General features: G+C 39.9%; 2 protein-coding genes across 6 annotated transcripts; one reads left to right on the top strand and one right to left on the bottom strand.

Annotated features, from left to right (window-relative positions):
- Window positions 1–824: 824 nt before the first annotated feature.
- NANP (N-acetylneuraminic acid phosphatase) lies at window positions 825–4,631 on the bottom strand. Its single transcript, XM_083496974.1, has 2 exons — window positions 4,257–4,631; window positions 825–1,897 (listed from the first exon to the last, which is right to left on the bottom strand). Exons 1-2 carry the CDS (start codon window positions 4,344–4,346, stop codon window positions 1,175–1,177), a joined length of 813 nt encoding a protein of 270 aa, XP_083353100.1. The 5' UTR covers window positions 4,347–4,631; the 3' UTR covers window positions 825–1,174.
- A 673-nt stretch (window positions 4,632–5,304) lies between these two features.
- On the top strand, window positions 5,305–15,027 carry RNF212 (ring finger protein 212). 5 transcript variants are annotated; one of them, XM_083496971.1, is made up of 10 exons: window positions 5,305–5,686; window positions 7,021–7,082; window positions 7,825–7,899; window positions 9,463–9,519; window positions 10,480–10,547; window positions 11,261–11,306; window positions 12,034–12,097; window positions 12,945–13,017; window positions 13,992–14,200; window positions 14,873–15,027. In XM_083496971.1, exons 1-10 carry the CDS (start codon window positions 5,575–5,577, stop codon window positions 14,938–14,940), a joined length of 834 nt encoding a protein of 277 aa, XP_083353097.1. In that variant the 5' UTR covers window positions 5,305–5,574; the 3' UTR covers window positions 14,941–15,027. The 5 variants fall into 5 exon arrangements, with proteins under 5 accessions (XP_083353097.1, XP_083353096.1, XP_083353094.1 ...); XM_083496970.1 differs by having other exon boundaries at window positions 11,258–11,306; XM_083496968.1 differs by having other exon boundaries at window positions 5,306–5,686; window positions 11,240–11,306.
- The last annotated feature ends 921 nt before the right edge of the window (window positions 15,028–15,948 follow it).

Genomic DNA, 15,948 nt, shown 5'->3' with positions numbered 1-15,948 from the left:
AACATATGGCCTTGCCTTGCTTTATACTCCATATGTATGGAAGCTTGCTAAGTCACCTGGAATCATCTATCCCAGCTTTAGCCCCTTACTCTTTATGCTTGTGGCCCTCAAGATAGTTGTTGTTTAGTCGTTTAGTCGTTTCCGACTCTTCGTGACCCCATGGACCAGAGCATGCCAGGCACTCCTGTCTTCCACTGCCTCCCACAGTTTGGTCAGACTCATGTTTGTAGCTTCGAGAATGCTCAAGATAGTATTGCATTGAATTCTCATCATCTCTGACTGATAGCCATGCTGGCTAGGACTGGTGGGAATTGGAGTCCAACATGTGAAGGGCCCACATTCCCCTGTCCCACTTTACATTATGTTCTGAAGCATAGGATAATCCCAAAGCAATCAATGCTACAACACTATTATAACTAAGCAGAAGTATGTGTAAGTGAAGTAATACTATACTCTGTCCCTGCCTTACCCATGCGTCCTAGTACTCCCTTCCTCTGAGGCCACCCTGTGCTTCTTTTAGACTGCAAGCCCCTTGTGGCAGTGAGCTGCCGCACCTATGTTCTTTGTAAAACAGCACTGACATAGATGGCACACAAAACTGTCATCGTAAGGTGGAATAAGCTGAACTCCAGAGAGCCAGACATCTGAGGAAGTTTGAGCAAGCTAAGGAAGGCACGTCCTCTTGGATTATATATCATAGGGATGTCATCACCACACTGCTTTAAAATGCTAGCGTTAGTCAGTGTAAATATATTACCTCACAAAAAGCAGATTACTTAATATGTCTGATAAATGGGTCTGCATATATACGAGGGCAGGGACCATTTCACTGATGATGTTGAGACCATTTTATTTGAGAACAATCACTGCAAAACACAGTAAAAATGAACGAGAGAACCCAGAATTACAAGAATATGTAAGAGGACAAAGCTGGATTGTCCAAATGGGGTTTTGAACAATTAGGATTTAATTCCACAATCATAAAACAGATCTTTATACTGCCTTCTACATTTCTGCATGTAACAGAGATGCTTTTCATTCTGTTTGTGCTACATGCAAATACTCCTACTGTAACAATGTAGAAATCAAATGTACATTGTAGCCAATGTAGGTATTTTACTTAGTAGCAAGCTGGTTCAAGCTTCACGCGTAAAAATGCCCTTTAAAATGAACCCTAGCAGGTTAAAGTCCTAGGTTCCCCAGCGGAACTATCGCACACGTTACAAATACCAGCCAACTGGTTAATTTCTAAGTTAGCATCTCCTTTGTTTTGTAGAAGTCCTGGAAGATCAAGAACGGAAGAAATAATATAGTGAGGGACTGGAGAAGTGTCTTTTGGAGGCATGACAGTTTTATTTATCCAAACTGTTGCTTTAAAACCTGCATTCAGGCCTCCTTGAATGTCTGTATCTAAGGAGTCACCAACCATCACGCAATCCTCAGGCTGAACCCCTAGAAGTTCACAACAGTGACGAAATATAGATGATGCCGGTTTCTCTTCTTTTTGCTCTCCCCCCACAACAATGGCATCAAAGTATGGCTGGCAAGCACAGGCTTCAATCTTTTCTCTTTGTGTCTGAGTGTCTCCATTTGTCAGCAGAAGCAAACGGACATATTTTCTAAGGTTGCTGAGCATCCCCCGTGTCTCTTCTGCCAAGGTCAGATGTTGCAGGCGGGTAGTTTTCCAAAGGAAATAACATTCTGTAGCTAGATTGCGGTTGGCTGTTCCTCCCTTTATTTCTTGTATAGCTTCTTCCCAGTGCTGAATCCTTAAGTCAGTAATACACATCTTAGAAGGATCGTGGCACTCTTTGAGGAGTTTGGCTTGGACTTTATCACAAATCAGGTGAGCTTCTTTTTCATCACAATGATGCTCGGACTGCAAGACATTTATCACCTATGAAGTGAAAGTTAAAACAGAACAGGATCAGTTTGGTGAAGATTCTACTGGTTTGCTCTGTACTGGACAGCTTATTTCTAAAAGATGTTCCACCAGAATGTGCAACAGCATGGATCCAATAAACTGCCACATGGAACACAATACCTCAAGGACCGTCTCCATAATTACTGACCCAGACCCTGCAATCATCATCTGAGGGCCTTCTTCATGTGCCTCCTCCACGAGGGGTCTGGAGGGTGGCAACATGAAGTGGCTCCCCATTTGTGGAATGATTTCCCTAGGGAGGCTTGCCAGGCATCTTCATTACATATCTTTAGGCACCAGGCAAAAAACATTCCTCTTCTCAGAGGCCTTTGGCTAATTAAACAATCTATGGCCTTTTAAACTTGGGGGTGTGTGTGTGTGTGTGTTTTGTTTGTTATTATGTTGGCTGTTGTTGTGCTTTTATATTGTAAACTGCTCTGTGATCCTCAGATGAAGGACAGTATAGAAATTTAATAGATAATACTAAATAATTATATGACGATGAATGCAGCAATGCCACACAGCCCGTATTCATCTCACAGACACCTTTTTCAAGAGCACAACTCTTTTAGTACTCATTCAGCCATTACTTTTGGATGCTTCATCAATTCTAGGGGTAATCTACAGTGTAACACACATCAAGAAATTCATGTATTTCAGCCATAACAACTTATACATTATTTAGAAATTGCTACAGCCCATACCTACAAGTTCTCAGTTGTCCTCTTATATTGTCCAACCAAGTCAGCAAAGCAGCAAAAACTAAATTAAAGGATACTGCACCTGCAGTCCTCTAATCCACATCCTGAAACAGCAATGCTGTTCTATTCTACATTTACACAAGAGCTCTCCTTTTGTTACAACGTGAGTTAATTTCTGCAAGGTGGGATGTTGGAACACTAGAGCTTTCTCTATGCAAGGGCACAAAGCCTTTTAACCACCACCATAATAGAGCCCATGTAAATGACATTAACCCCAGTAAGCATTTTGATTTAGAATGCCAAAATCAAATCATGGCATATTTTGTGAAATACATTATGCTGCATATCCAAGAGGCAACACTATTTTCAAGTTCTTCATGTGAATTCCAAACTACTCTGTCTCTCACACACTGCATTTTTTTTTAAAAAAAGGCAAAGCCTTTATTGTACTGTGCATAAAGTACATAAAGTGTCAAGGTACATTCTCTTCTTCTGGATTAATTGGCCAATGGCCAAGAACAAATAACTATCCTCTGATTACTTGCTGTTACTTATGAGTACTTAATACATTAAGGACTGTGGCTCAGTGCTTATGCTTTGCATGTAGAAGGTCCCAGCATTTTCAGGTCGGCCTGAAAGAGACTACCAACTGGAGAGTCACCCACCAGTCAGTGTAGCCAATATGGATTAAGGTAATAGACTAATGGTCAGATTCAGTATAAGGTAGCATCCCGGTATCCCTAAACTTGTCAGCATTCTTCACATGGCCCCCAGAAGTCAGCCGTTCAGGTACGAAGATGCCCTAAGAGAGGACATGCAAAATACCCACAGCACTTCCTCCCCTACAAGGGGCAACAGGGCCTTTCCTTGAAAATATTCAAGAAAGAGATCCATAGTGAAACAGATGAAACATCCAACAGTAATGACTGAAAGAGCTTAAAAGAAAATCCAATAGAATTTGTGCTCTTGAAAGTCATGTCTGGGAGTGAATGCTGGCTGTGTGACATTGCTGCATTCATCACCACCATCACATTCTTTATTATTATCTATTAAATTTCTATACAGTGGTACCTCGGGTTAAGTACTTAATTTGTTCCAGAGGTCCGTTCTTAACCTGAAACTGTTCTTAACATGAAGCACCACTTTAGCTAATGGGGCCTCCTGCTGCTGCCGCGCCGCCGGAGCACGATTTCTGTTCTCATCCTGAAGCAAAGTTCTTAACCTGAAGCACTATTTCTGGGTTAGCGGAGTCTGTAACCCGAGGTACCACTGTACTGCCCTTCATCCGAGGATCACAAGGTGACTTAAAATATAAAAACACAAAAATACATAACACAGGAACTAACAAAAAGAATAACGCCTCTGCGCCCCCCCCCCCGTTTAAAAGGCCATACTTTTATTAACTAAAGGCGAATATTGATTCAGCACTGGGTCCCCTTAGCCCGAGATGTCCGGGAGATGGGAGTTGCAAAGTACTTTACTTCCTTAAAAACCACAAAAGACACAACAGATTCAGAGCAGGAACTGTCTGGCAATAAGGCTTTACAGCTTATTATACTTGCACTTCCTTGTCGTTGTGTTTTTTTTTAACGGAGGAAGACCAGAAGGGAGGAGCTGCGTGCAACCGGTACCTCCTCAATGGCTCTCCTGCCTGCGGCGGCGGTGTCGATCAGCGTGTTGTCCAAGTCAAAGAAAACAGCCTTGACCCCTTGCAGCCCCATAGCAGCAGCAGCAGCACTGGAGTCGCAGCGGGTCTCGCAGGCGGAGGAAACAGCCGCGTCCGCCTCGCCAGCTATGCAAGCTCAGCTGGCCGATTCATTTGCTTGTGCCTCGCGAGAACTGGCAACTCCCGAGAAAAAGCGAGACCGCTCTTAAGGGATGCGGGACGTGTCCGTCGGAACTGCCGTCCCTGTGGGATTCTCGGATAGACCCAGGCGTATAGACTTTTAAGTGTAGAGCAACCCACACAACCAATTTCCGAGTCCTTCCGGGTTGCGTTTTTGGGGAGTGTTGGCATGGGCTCCGTTTTGAGCTGGAAATGTAAGCCAGCCTCAAGCCACTTAACGGTGGTCCATCATAGGTTGCTTAATCTCAGCCTGACCTCCCCCCCTCCCCCCGCAATATGGCCAATGGATCACATGGCAAGGCTACTACTTCCATAGCTGTCAACGTTTCCCGCTTTTTAAGGGAAATTGATAAAAGGGGAAAGTTGACAGCTATGACTACTTTGTAAGCTTCTCTCAGCTTTCACACTGCACTCCAGGGCGATACAGGGACCAGAACTGTTGGGACCTGATTTGGACAGGCAGAGCAGACTCAAAAATAAAAAAATACAATAATAAAATAAAATAAACGACGATTATTTTCCACACGGCGTGACCTTGTGTTAAAAGAGAAGGGGCGGGGAACTTTATTTACTCCTCCCTGTTGCTTCAGGCGGGAATGCCACATCACCTTTCTCCATGCATAACACGTAGCAGCTCTCAGTTCCGCAATGGTGGGCATTGGGGGAAATGCTTTGTTTCCCCCTATCTGGACCCAGAAACGACCTATCGCAGCAGTGACAGAGCCACTCTGTATTTTAATGCCGTATCTCTGCGGCCTCCCTTCACAAACGAACGTCGTCAGCAGCGGAGGGAGGAGCCAAACCTTTCGCGTCACCGTTGCCTCTTCCCCGCCCCCTTCCTGACTCAGCGCTCAACCTGGTGTGGTGGGGGAGGGGCGCTGCTCGTTCTTGCGGGGAGGGGGCGGGGGACGAAGGCGGCTCTTTCTACCTCAGGCGAGCTGCCTCGTCCGCGAGGAGGAGGAGGAGGCGGGTCTCCTGGGCGCCTCGGGAGGGGCTGGAAAAACCCCTTTCAAGTGAATGAGCTAAGGGGCAGCGCAGGTGTCCTCCTGGCTATGGCTCCGTCGACGGGTTGTAGATAAAACCCGCTCGCCTCCCTTCCCTTCATGGCTGCCCTGGTGTTCTGCAATGCTTGCTTCCAGAAGCCCCAAAGAGCCGCCCAAAAGTTCTGCCTGACCAACTGCGGCCATGTTGTCTGTGAGCAGTGCCTCCGGAAAGGTAGCCTCCCTATTCTACAAATAGCTACTTTTGCAAGAGCATACACGAATTGAGGGAGTCTTGCCTCTTAGGACAGGTGTGCTGAGCCTTTGGCCCTCCAGGTGTTGCTGGACTACAGCACCCATCAGCCTCAGCAAGCATAGCCAACAGCCAGGGATGATGGGAGTTGTAGTTCAACAAAACATGGAAGTCCCCCCACAGCTGCTCTAAAGGAATATTATGTTAAGGAACCTCAAGTGATAGGTCAAAGGCAGAACCTCAGTATGAACCCAAGTCTACTTTTTAATTCTCAAGGCAGTTCATGGCACAGGGTACTGGCAGTTATTGGAGGGGGGGTCCTTCATAAAAATTGGACCTACAAACTCGCCCTGAAGTAGCTGCAGCAATGCAAACTGTGGCATATGCCATTCTCAATCTCAGGCATCCTCACTTCTAACCTTAAAATGTCTCCTTTTTGTGTCAACAAGCTTGTCCGTTGTGTCCAATAGTATTAAGCTTTTAAGATGAGCTTTTAATTTAGATTTAAGCTTTTAATTATTGTTCTGTATTGTTTTTAATACAGTAGTATTTTATCGCATCGTGAATTTTGTTGTATACCACCCTCAGATTTTGCATGAGGGGTTAATCTATAAATAATTTTATACTGTAAATAAATGTATCTGATCAGTGGGTAGAGTTGCAAGGCCTTAACAACCTCCATCTCAACTCTGTACTCTGAGAAACAAATATACTGTTGTTTCTTTCCTGTGGCTGAAAAGTCATGAAGATATTGCTTAGGGGCACCAGTTATTACAATAACCATTATTTACTTTTCCCACTCAATTTTTAGCATTAGCACATACAAAATAAATTAAAACCATTTTATTTATGTGCATCTGTCACATTTTAAGAGTAACACCAGCATTCTCCGTATTTTAAGTCAGGTGGATTTCAGTGGGAGTATTGCAATATCTAGACTTAAAATACAATCATCCTGTACATGTCTACTCAAAAGTAACTTCCAATGGTGCTTACTCCCAGCTAAATAGTTATAGACTGCAGCCTTAACATCCTGGCTTGAATTCCTGAATTCTCCACTTGTAATGCAAAAGCATCCATTCTGCAGAATTCTGCTCACATGATGTCTTGCTGGCAAGTGAGGCGACTTTCAGCAGCAAAACCAACAAGAGTCTGGTAGCACTAATATATGTTATGCCTTAATAGATCTGTTTATCTTTAAGGTGCAACATATGTATGAATTTATGTATGTATTTATGTTTTTAATTCATCAAAGGTTACAACACACATTTGCTAATCAAAATAACATTTACTATGCATTGATCTTTATTTTATAGGTAAAAAAGATGAGTGTGTGATTTGCAGAGCTCCTTGTCGTACAATAGTCCTTTCCAAAAAGGTACAGAAAAACAGTTGCTTGCAACTACAACGTTTGAGGATTTACAAATGCTTAGTAACATAAATATTTTTATTGTTATTTTAAAACTTAGTTATTTTGTCCTGCTGATTCCACTGGAACATAATCTTTTAAAAAGTGTATTTTGATTTTGATCCCAGACCAACTACCTAGTTCTGTAACTATTCTGTAACAATTTTTTATTATTTACATGACTTACATACCAGTTTCTGTAAATAATATCTTAGTGGTCCACAAAAGAAACATGAAAAAAAAGTACAGTGGAGTACTCAGGGTTGGTTGTAAAACCTTTGCTAGTATAATTCCAATGTTGTGCTGGCACTGGGACCTAGAGCCTAGATTAGTATCGTGGTAGCACTTTGAGATTGCCCTTTATGTTCTGTGCTGTATGCAAGACTGAGTGTTTTTGTTTTGCAAAGTAGCTTATTTTTGTATACAGTGGTGTCTCAGGTTACAGACGCTTCAGGTTACAGACTCCACTAACCCAGAAATAGTACCTCGGGTTAAGAACTTTGCTTCAGGATGAGAACAGAAATCACGTGGCGCCGGCGCGGTGGCAGTGGGAGGCCCCATTAGCTAAAGTGGTACCTCAGGTTAAGAACAGTTTCAGGTTAAGAACAGACCTCCAGAACAATTAAGTTCTTAACCCGAGGTACCACTGTATTTCAAAAAGATTGATATGCTTTGAATGTTTTTTGGTCATGTGTAATATGTTTCTCTGCAGGTGAATTCAAATATCCAGTTGCTGTTTATGGAAATAGATGGATTATGCAAAACATATTCCAAAGAAATCACACAAGTGAGTTGTTTGTTATCTATTGGAGTGATTTTTCATCAGGAATATGCTAGAGATGATTTTCACCATCAAATTGTCACCAACCCAGAAGAAGAAATTCTTTAATGGATTTGGTATTGCCAATGAATATAGAGTACATCATATAGTTATTAGAAATTACTTATAATGTAATATTTTGTGCAATAAAATTGCATTTTGGTATAGAGCATAGGTGTGAGAACTTTAATGTAGCTTTAAGTGAAAAATTAGTATCTGAAGGTACCTGAAGAAGTGTGCATGCACACGAAAGCTCATACCAATAACAACTTAGTTGGTCTCTAAGGTGCTACTGGAAGGAATTTTTTTATTTTGTTTCGACTACAGCAGACCAACACGGCCACCTACCTGTAAATTAACAGAGTTATTCTCATCTGAATAATTTTAGAGTTTATTTCATTTCTTACATTAATGGTTTGTTGCAAAATTTAAAATATTTTAATAAAAATGTAGTTAAGAACTTGAAATTATATATAATCCAGTAATTATGAAGTGGCCTTCATAATTTTATCCAGCAATTAAAATTTCTCTGGTGTCCCCTCAAGAACAATTCAAACTAGTTTGGAACTTGACCTTTAGACATGGGTGGTATATTATCAGATATCATGAAAAAGTTTCCTAAAAGGATTTTTTAAATGGTTCTTAGGATAAAGGAGTGAACAGAAGGTTTCATACACACAAGGCACTTCCCCAAATAGGAGCAAAGGTACAGAAAAGAAAACTAGGTTTAACTGCATCCAGTATTTTGATCAAATTTACAGTTCTATGCTGTAACTTTCTTGCATAGAGACTTGTGTTGATTCATTTCCCTCCTGTATGGCGGTGTGTCTCTTTGTCTTGCTCCTCCTTTAATCTGAATCTCAAAGAAGTTCCTGACTAATTATAGCCTGCAGATGCCTTTGATTTGTATTGCAGTACAAAGGCTTCAAAGAAACAATGGCCACTGCCCTTGATAGACAGGGTTTAATTATGACAAACTTTTCTAATTAAAAAGTGACATCTATCAACTTGTTTTTTCAGATGGGCAAAGCTGTGAGACAGCCAACAACTTAAACCCATAATCTCCAAACAAATACAAACAATATTTTTTAATCAGCTCACTTTCTTCTCAGTTCTTAATGTGCATGCACACACACAATATTCTCCATAGACACTTGAGTGCTGCCACATGTGGAGGCCTTGAGACGAGCAGTTCACTGAGTGATCCATTGTGAAGTATGAGAGGTTCTGTCCTTTAGCATTTTGAATGGCCAGACCAGGCCCAATGGTAAAATGGCATGGGAACATCATGCTGGATGCCATTGAAGAGTCGTTCTGCAACTTAAGTTTCTTGCTTGGAGAGAACAGAATAGTGGCCTTAGAGTGAACTGGCTCTGGGAAAGTATGCATACTTGCTGCTGTATTAAAAGAAAGGGTATGATAATTAGCATTAGATATATAGTTTCTCTTATTTTTTATTGTTGTTCATCTAGTTGTTCATCATGGCAACATAATTGAATGACATGTAATCCTATTTTTCTTCCTTTCTAGATTGCCCATTTCCAAGAAAAACACAGAAGACGGTTATTAGCAAACTACAAAGGAAAGGTTATATATATTTATATTTATACCCCGTTTTCCCCCTGATGGGACTCAAAACAACTTACAGATAAAAACAAGAACTACTAAAAACATAGAAAAATAAATCATTAAAATGCAATTGAACACTGATTAAAACGATATATATATATATATATAATCTGTGTGAAACATGTCCACAATTACAATAAAAACAGCACGGCCCCAGCCCTTTCATTAAAAGCAGACAGTTCTCCAAAGCCTGTTGTTTCAAGATAGTCTTCACTTGCTAGCGGAAGGACAGCAAGGAGGGAGCCAGTCTAGCTTCCCTAGGGAAGGCAGTTCCAAAGTTTGGAAGCAGCCACCGGGAAGGCCCTCTCCCACATCCCCACCAAGTGTGCCTGTGAGGGTGGTGGGACTGAGAGAAGGGCCTTCCTCAAAGATACCTTGATTCTAGTTGATTTGAAATACTGGAGGGAGGTTAGAGGAAGTTATATTTATAGATTTATATTATACTACTAAAATGCAACAGATTGACTTACACATTTGTATTATTAATATTACATTACCGTATTGGCCTGAATATAAGCTGCACTCTCCCCCCCCCCCCAATTCTGCCTGTGCGGCTTATATTCGCAACCATATGCTGCTGGCAAAGCGGCACAGCTCCCCCCCAGAAGCAGCCCAGATATTGTCTTTTTTTCTTTTTCCCTCTTCAATTTTAAAGGTGCAGCTTATTTGTGGGTGCGGCTTATATTCGGGCCAGTACGGTACATGTCAAGAGGTGGGATAGGTGCAGTGGGTTCTTGTTTTAGAGAGATGATTGCCCAGTCCAGCCCTTTGTTTCATCTGCTAGTCGGAATGTTATGACTATGAGCAGCAAGCCACTTACTCTCAATCTCGTTAAAGTCCATTGGACATTTGCAGTGGGTTGTGGATGACAACATAAATCATGAAGGTTAAATTACTGAAATACATTCTTCTATACAGATTACAAAATTGGAAGGATATCTTAAGAAAGCAACACAACAAATGCAACATAAACAGCAAGTGCAACAGTAAGCAACATTTTAATTATTAGCCTGACCACTTAATTGTTGATAGTATGGGGTAAAGCTGTTTTGTGTACTTCTTGGAAAATATTTCATTATAGAAAATATTACACTGTATTGGGCGGAACTTTGGTATGATACAACAGAAATAATGTATTCTTAAATGGAAAAGAAATGTATTAAATCCCGTCAACATTCAAGTACAGTCTTATGAGAGTTTTATTTTGTGTGTGCAGTTTTCAAAATCATCTGCAAAATTGCTTCATTGGAATCCAGATAAGATATATATTTGTGATCTGATGGAATTGTTTGCTTATCATTGATAGCAACTTTAAAAGTTGCAATTCCATGTCGACTTAACTGTAAGCACCATTGAACCCAGCAGGCACACTTCTAAGTAGGCATGTAAAGGATTGTACTGTAAATCTCTAAAGGAATTATTAACCACTGAATTATTCATAAAGGTATTTGAAGAATGCAGTTATTCTTGTAGCCTGTTAGAAAAAGGACAAATGGCATGAGATCTTATATAGTTTCATTTAAGATAGAAGTTCACTCCAAAAAAGCTTTAATAAGGTATAGTTTTACATAGAGATGCTGCAGTATTCTGTTGTTTATAACTAAACAAATTAAATATAACATGGCAAGCTTAGTGGTTTAAAAAATCTTTAATGGTGTTTTATTTTAACATTTAGCAGCTTTCAATCTCAAATCAGTAGGTCTTCACCAATGGAAACAGATTATGTGCCGTCTTCAGTGAGGAAAGTAAGTGTCCTTCTCTTTTCTGTGTCAAATTAGGTGTAATTAGGAATCTTCCACTCTAATACCCAGATAGATAAAGTGATGTGTCAGCAGGGAGAGTGGCTTCAATATGAGGGGATACTCAATTTAGGCAATAGCAACGTATGGGTTTGTGCTTGGGGGTGACACTGTGGAATAGGTTTTCTCCATGTGGGTCTCTTTACATTACCTTACATATTCCAATCTTCTTTTCCTGATCCCATTTACACTTGGACTGTGAACATTCAGGAAGGGGCTTGTCACCTTAGTAGCATTGAGAAACAAGAGTTACACTGAGACTGTGAAATGAGCTTTGTAATTGCTCTTCTTCAGGAGGGTTTAAAACCTTGCCTTCCATTCTGTCTTCCGTTCTGCTGGCTAATTGTTTTGCTTAGTGCTGTTTATTCCGTTTATTGTTTTTGCAAATTTTTATTGCAATTTTTTATTTTATTTGTTTTACTTTTTTGCATGATAGCTTGAGCCTCTTGGAAGGTGGTTAACAGATTATTTTAGTAAATACAGAATAGGTTAATAAAGCACTTTATTGAATTTAAGTAGTACAAGTTAATACTATCTCTCCTTGTCAAGAAACAATCAAATTACTGGCAAGCAAAAATGTCCATGATACAGCAACAGTTTGTTTAAAAAACTGAAATTATTTATTTTCTATGTTTTTACATATTATACTGTCAATTTTTCTGAATACATCTAGACCGAAACAACTGCTGGACCAACCAGGATATCATTGATAAGCCCACCTCAGAATGGGCATATGGGTAAGAAGATATAATGACCAATTTTTGAAAGCTGAGTAGGAATAGGTATAATTTAGCTTGTACCCTGATAATGGTTTTGTTCATGCACACCTACCACCACTTGCTATCCTTGAGGATGGGACAAGGTAGAAGGTAGCTGAGATGATATTTTAAACACTCAAAAATTCCTTGAGGGTTTTCAGGAATTCAGACTGAATACTTGAAGGAGCCAATTCCTTTTAGAGAATCATGCAATGTCTAACAACCCTACATTCTGTTCAAAGGGTAGCTTGGCTAGTCTGCTCAATACTTAGTTAAACTTTATACCATATATGTCAGCCTTTTGATACTAAGATTCATACAGGTGAAAAGTTTTCAGACTTTTCTAATAAATATAGTGCTTTGGACTACATAGATTTCAGTTTCTAATTTTTGTGGAAGAAGCACTGTTCACATTTTCATCATATGTAGAAGTATTTTAACAAATTTGATTCATCAGTATATAAGCGAGATCCAGAGGAACATATAGATAGTTAGGAAGATAATAAAAAACCAAATTACAGAAAAATAATATAGGAGTAGATCATGCTTATTTGTTTTTTAATGTTATCATTGGATTTGTAACTTTTTACAAAACCATGGCCCATTTGTAATGGTAAAAACATTGTTGCTGAAAGTTTGACTGTCAATCATCTTGCTGGCTTCAAACGTAATAGATAATTTCAAGTAATCCAAAGGATACATTGACATTTCACTTTTTCAAGAGGTATATTATATTTATGCATTTCTGGATATGTGCTTTCAAAATAATGTAGTATGCCATCTAAATTCTTTCATGTTCTAATATATTCAGGAATGTTATTTACAGGTAGTGTTACATGGAGAGGTTCTCAATTGTCTGGAATGACTTCTTCTCAAAACAGTTCATCAGGCTCTGTAAGGTAACTAAAACCAACTTAGCAGTAAGAGTCAACTTTTGAAATGCAAGGGGCGTGTTTTTCCACTTTGGGCTGCAACCCATACCCCCTTATGCAGGACTGTGAATGCGGGGCGTTGGATTGAGTGGAGGCATGTGAGTGGCCAGGCTGTAGGTGCACCAGTAGCTGTGCGAAGCAGCGGTGAACAACTTGGATTGAAGATTTATTTATTTATTTATTTAACACCTTTCCTCATAAGATCTCAGGGCGGTTCACATCTAGGGATTTTGTTTCTCCAAAGAAAAAAGTTATCATTCAAATTGGTCTCCGTTTTCAAATATATCTTGCTTGAAATTTTTATTTGTGACATTTTTATTTATTGTGTTAAATGTTAATAAAATGTTTGCTTTGTTGAAAACGAAATCCTAATCTTAATATCTCCCTTCTTTTTTATTCTGACGGAATAAAACTTCCAAGAATACATTCACCAAATATGTGGAATGTACCTTGGTAATTTTTTTCTCTTGTATCTCCTAACAGTACAGTACAACCTCTACTTACAATCATAATCCGTTCCGGAGGCCCGTCGGCTGCACGAAACCAGGCACTAGTAGAGGTGCCGTTGTGCGCATGCGCATTCGGCGACAGCATGCTTCTGCGCATGTGTAGAGGTGGCAGCTGCTTGTGTGCACATGCAGATGGCAGAAGCTGCTTCCGCATGCACGAATCGCGGCAAACCCAGTGTTTACTTCTGGGTTTGCCACGTTCGCATCTTAGAACGTCTGCGAGGCGGATGTAATTTATTACTTTTTCGTTTTGTCGTTTCCATAATACACAAAGTTTACTAAATGTTTAACAGTCTATAAATGTAGCAAATAAATAATAAAAGTCATGCCTCTTGCTAAACAAAAATGTACATCCTGCTAGAATTGATTATACAATAGGCCTACCTTTCTCAATATGAGATATAGACACTGTCTTGTCCTTCTACTTTTTAGGTCATTGTCCTTAAGAATGCCAAATAGGGAGACTTCTTATATGTCACCATTTGTATCAACACAAAATAATAGAGATCAAACGCCAGATGGATTTGGACAAAGAAATATGCAGCATTATCGATGCACACCAACACCTTCACTCTCATCAGTGACAAGACAGCCGATCAGCCTTCCCAATCTTTTACAAAGGCAGAATTTAGGTAAGCAAGGTTAGTGAGTTACAGAAATGACCATATCAAAAATTAAATTTATATTTAGTGTAAAGTGCACTGTACAGTGGTACCTTGGGTTAAGAACTTAATTCGTTCTGGAGGTCCGTTCTTAACCTGAAACTGTTCTTAACCTGAGGTACCACTTTAGCTAATGGGGCCTCCCATCGCCGCTGCTGCACAATTTCTGTTCTCATCCTGAAGCAAAGTTCTTAACCCGAGGTTTCTGGGTTACATGGGTGGATTAGGAGGAGGCTTTTCTAGATCCCCTGAGACACAAATAGACCCTGAATAGGGAAGGGAAATACAATAGCCTTGGAGACAGAGTACTTATTTTTATTCCAATCAATCAATCAATTTAGTTCAACAATTTATATACAGTGGTACCTCGGGTTATATACGCTTCAGGTATATTTGGAGAAATATATATTAAATGACATTCTATGATGTCAAAATTATATCTGGCATTGGCCACATGCAGAATTGCTGCTACTAAAATGTGAACCTTCCTTATTTTTAGGTTGAAAGTGAGTTTTTAGGAATTTGTGGCTCAATATGATTTCTTCCATTTTCAGTTTATTTATTTGCTATTGTGATAATTAATGTGTATGAATAATGCATTTAATTTTGGGTAATGAAATTTATTCTAGTTTTAAATCTCTCCTTTTATAGGTTCCACTAGTCTTCCAGGACATTCATTACACCTGCAAACGCCGTTCAACAGAGAACTCATCCGCTGAATATTTTAAAATGTATATAAAAATATATATAAAGATTCATACCACTGTACAGTATCTGGCTTGATTAAAAAGTTAAATTTTTTGTCATTGCTTTTTATTGTGCTATTCTTTCGGAGAAAACAAAATAATACAAGCTAGGCTATCATCCTGTGGTCCCTGGAATGGGGGCAACCTAGAGCCCAAAGGATAGAACACCGCTCCCATTATTTTAATAATCAGAAGGTATGTTCACACATCATACTAAGTCAGGCTTGCTGGTTTGTTGATCAGGCTTGAACAGTATGCTGATGCTTGTTCGCTCCTGCTTTGCTTGCACCCCTGGTAAAAGTGGAGAAACAAAGCAGAAAACCTCCATTAAACTGGATGTGTCTGGCCAGGCTCTAGAAGGTGCCTCTTAAAGGTAGAGCTCATCCAGACCTCACCTTTCAGGATACAAGTCCTTATAAGGCGGCTTAGAGGTAAGAAAGATACATGAATGAAACCACATTAAAATATAGCAATGCATCAGGATCCTTATAAAGGCTTTGACCACCAGCTGCCCTGTGGAAGAGGGTTAAAGATTAGCTGGAATTGGCTCTGATGTCATCTTTGCCTACCCCCACCCCAATTCTTTGCTGGGATGTATTTTTTAAAATTTACAGTACTTCACAGCTCATTATTAGAACATTCCTTTTAGAGTGGACCTGTTAAGCTTTCCAAACTTTTAATGTTGGTGGCACACTTTTTAGACATTCATCATTTCGCGACACAGTAATTCAGTTTTACTAGCAAACCAGAAATTAAACTAATCCCTTTCCAGCCCTGGGAGGGTTTGTGTGACACATCTGCACACTGCAACCGACACACTAATGTATCACGTCACACTAATGTATCACAGCACACAGCTTGGAAAGCTCTGGGCTAGTCTAATTGTCAGCAATTGTGAATATTGTAGTTACCGGTAATTCACATTTGTTCACCCAGGATAAAAAAGAAGATGTGTGAATTTGGACATGGCTATCAAATTAA

Source organism: Podarcis liolepis (assembly GCF_965112155.1).
Source record: "Podarcis liolepis genome assembly, chromosome: 3".
Classification (NCBI taxonomy): Eukaryota; Metazoa; Chordata; class Lepidosauria; order Squamata; family Lacertidae; genus Podarcis; species Podarcis liolepis.
Note: the sequence above shows the minus strand (reverse complement) of the source record. Positions and strands in the feature narration are given on the sequence as shown.

What these genes read in the sequence shown, in the direction of transcription:
- NANP (XM_083496974.1), bottom strand. Translation starts at nt 4,346, where the DNA reads ATGGGGCTGCAAGGGGTCAAGGCTGTTTTCTTTGACTTGGACAACACG. An exon ending in GCAGGAGAGCCATTGAGGAG is followed by an intron (nt 1,898 to 4,256) that starts GTACCGGTTGCA and finishes TTCACTTCATAG; the next exon opens with GTGATAAATGTCTTGCAGTC.
- RNF212 (XM_083496967.1), top strand. Translation starts at nt 5,575, where the DNA reads ATGGCTGCCCTGGTGTTCTGCAATGCTTGCTTCCAGAAGCCCCAAAGA. An exon ending in CAATAGTCCTTTCCAAAAAG is followed by an intron (nt 7,083 to 7,824) that starts GTACAGAAAAAC and finishes GTTTCTCTGCAG; the next exon opens with GTGAATTCAAATATCCAGTT. An exon ending in ACCTCAGAATGGGCATATGG is followed by an intron (nt 12,098 to 12,944) that starts GTAAGAAGATAT and finishes TGTTATTTACAG; the next exon opens with GTAGTGTTACATGGAGAGGT.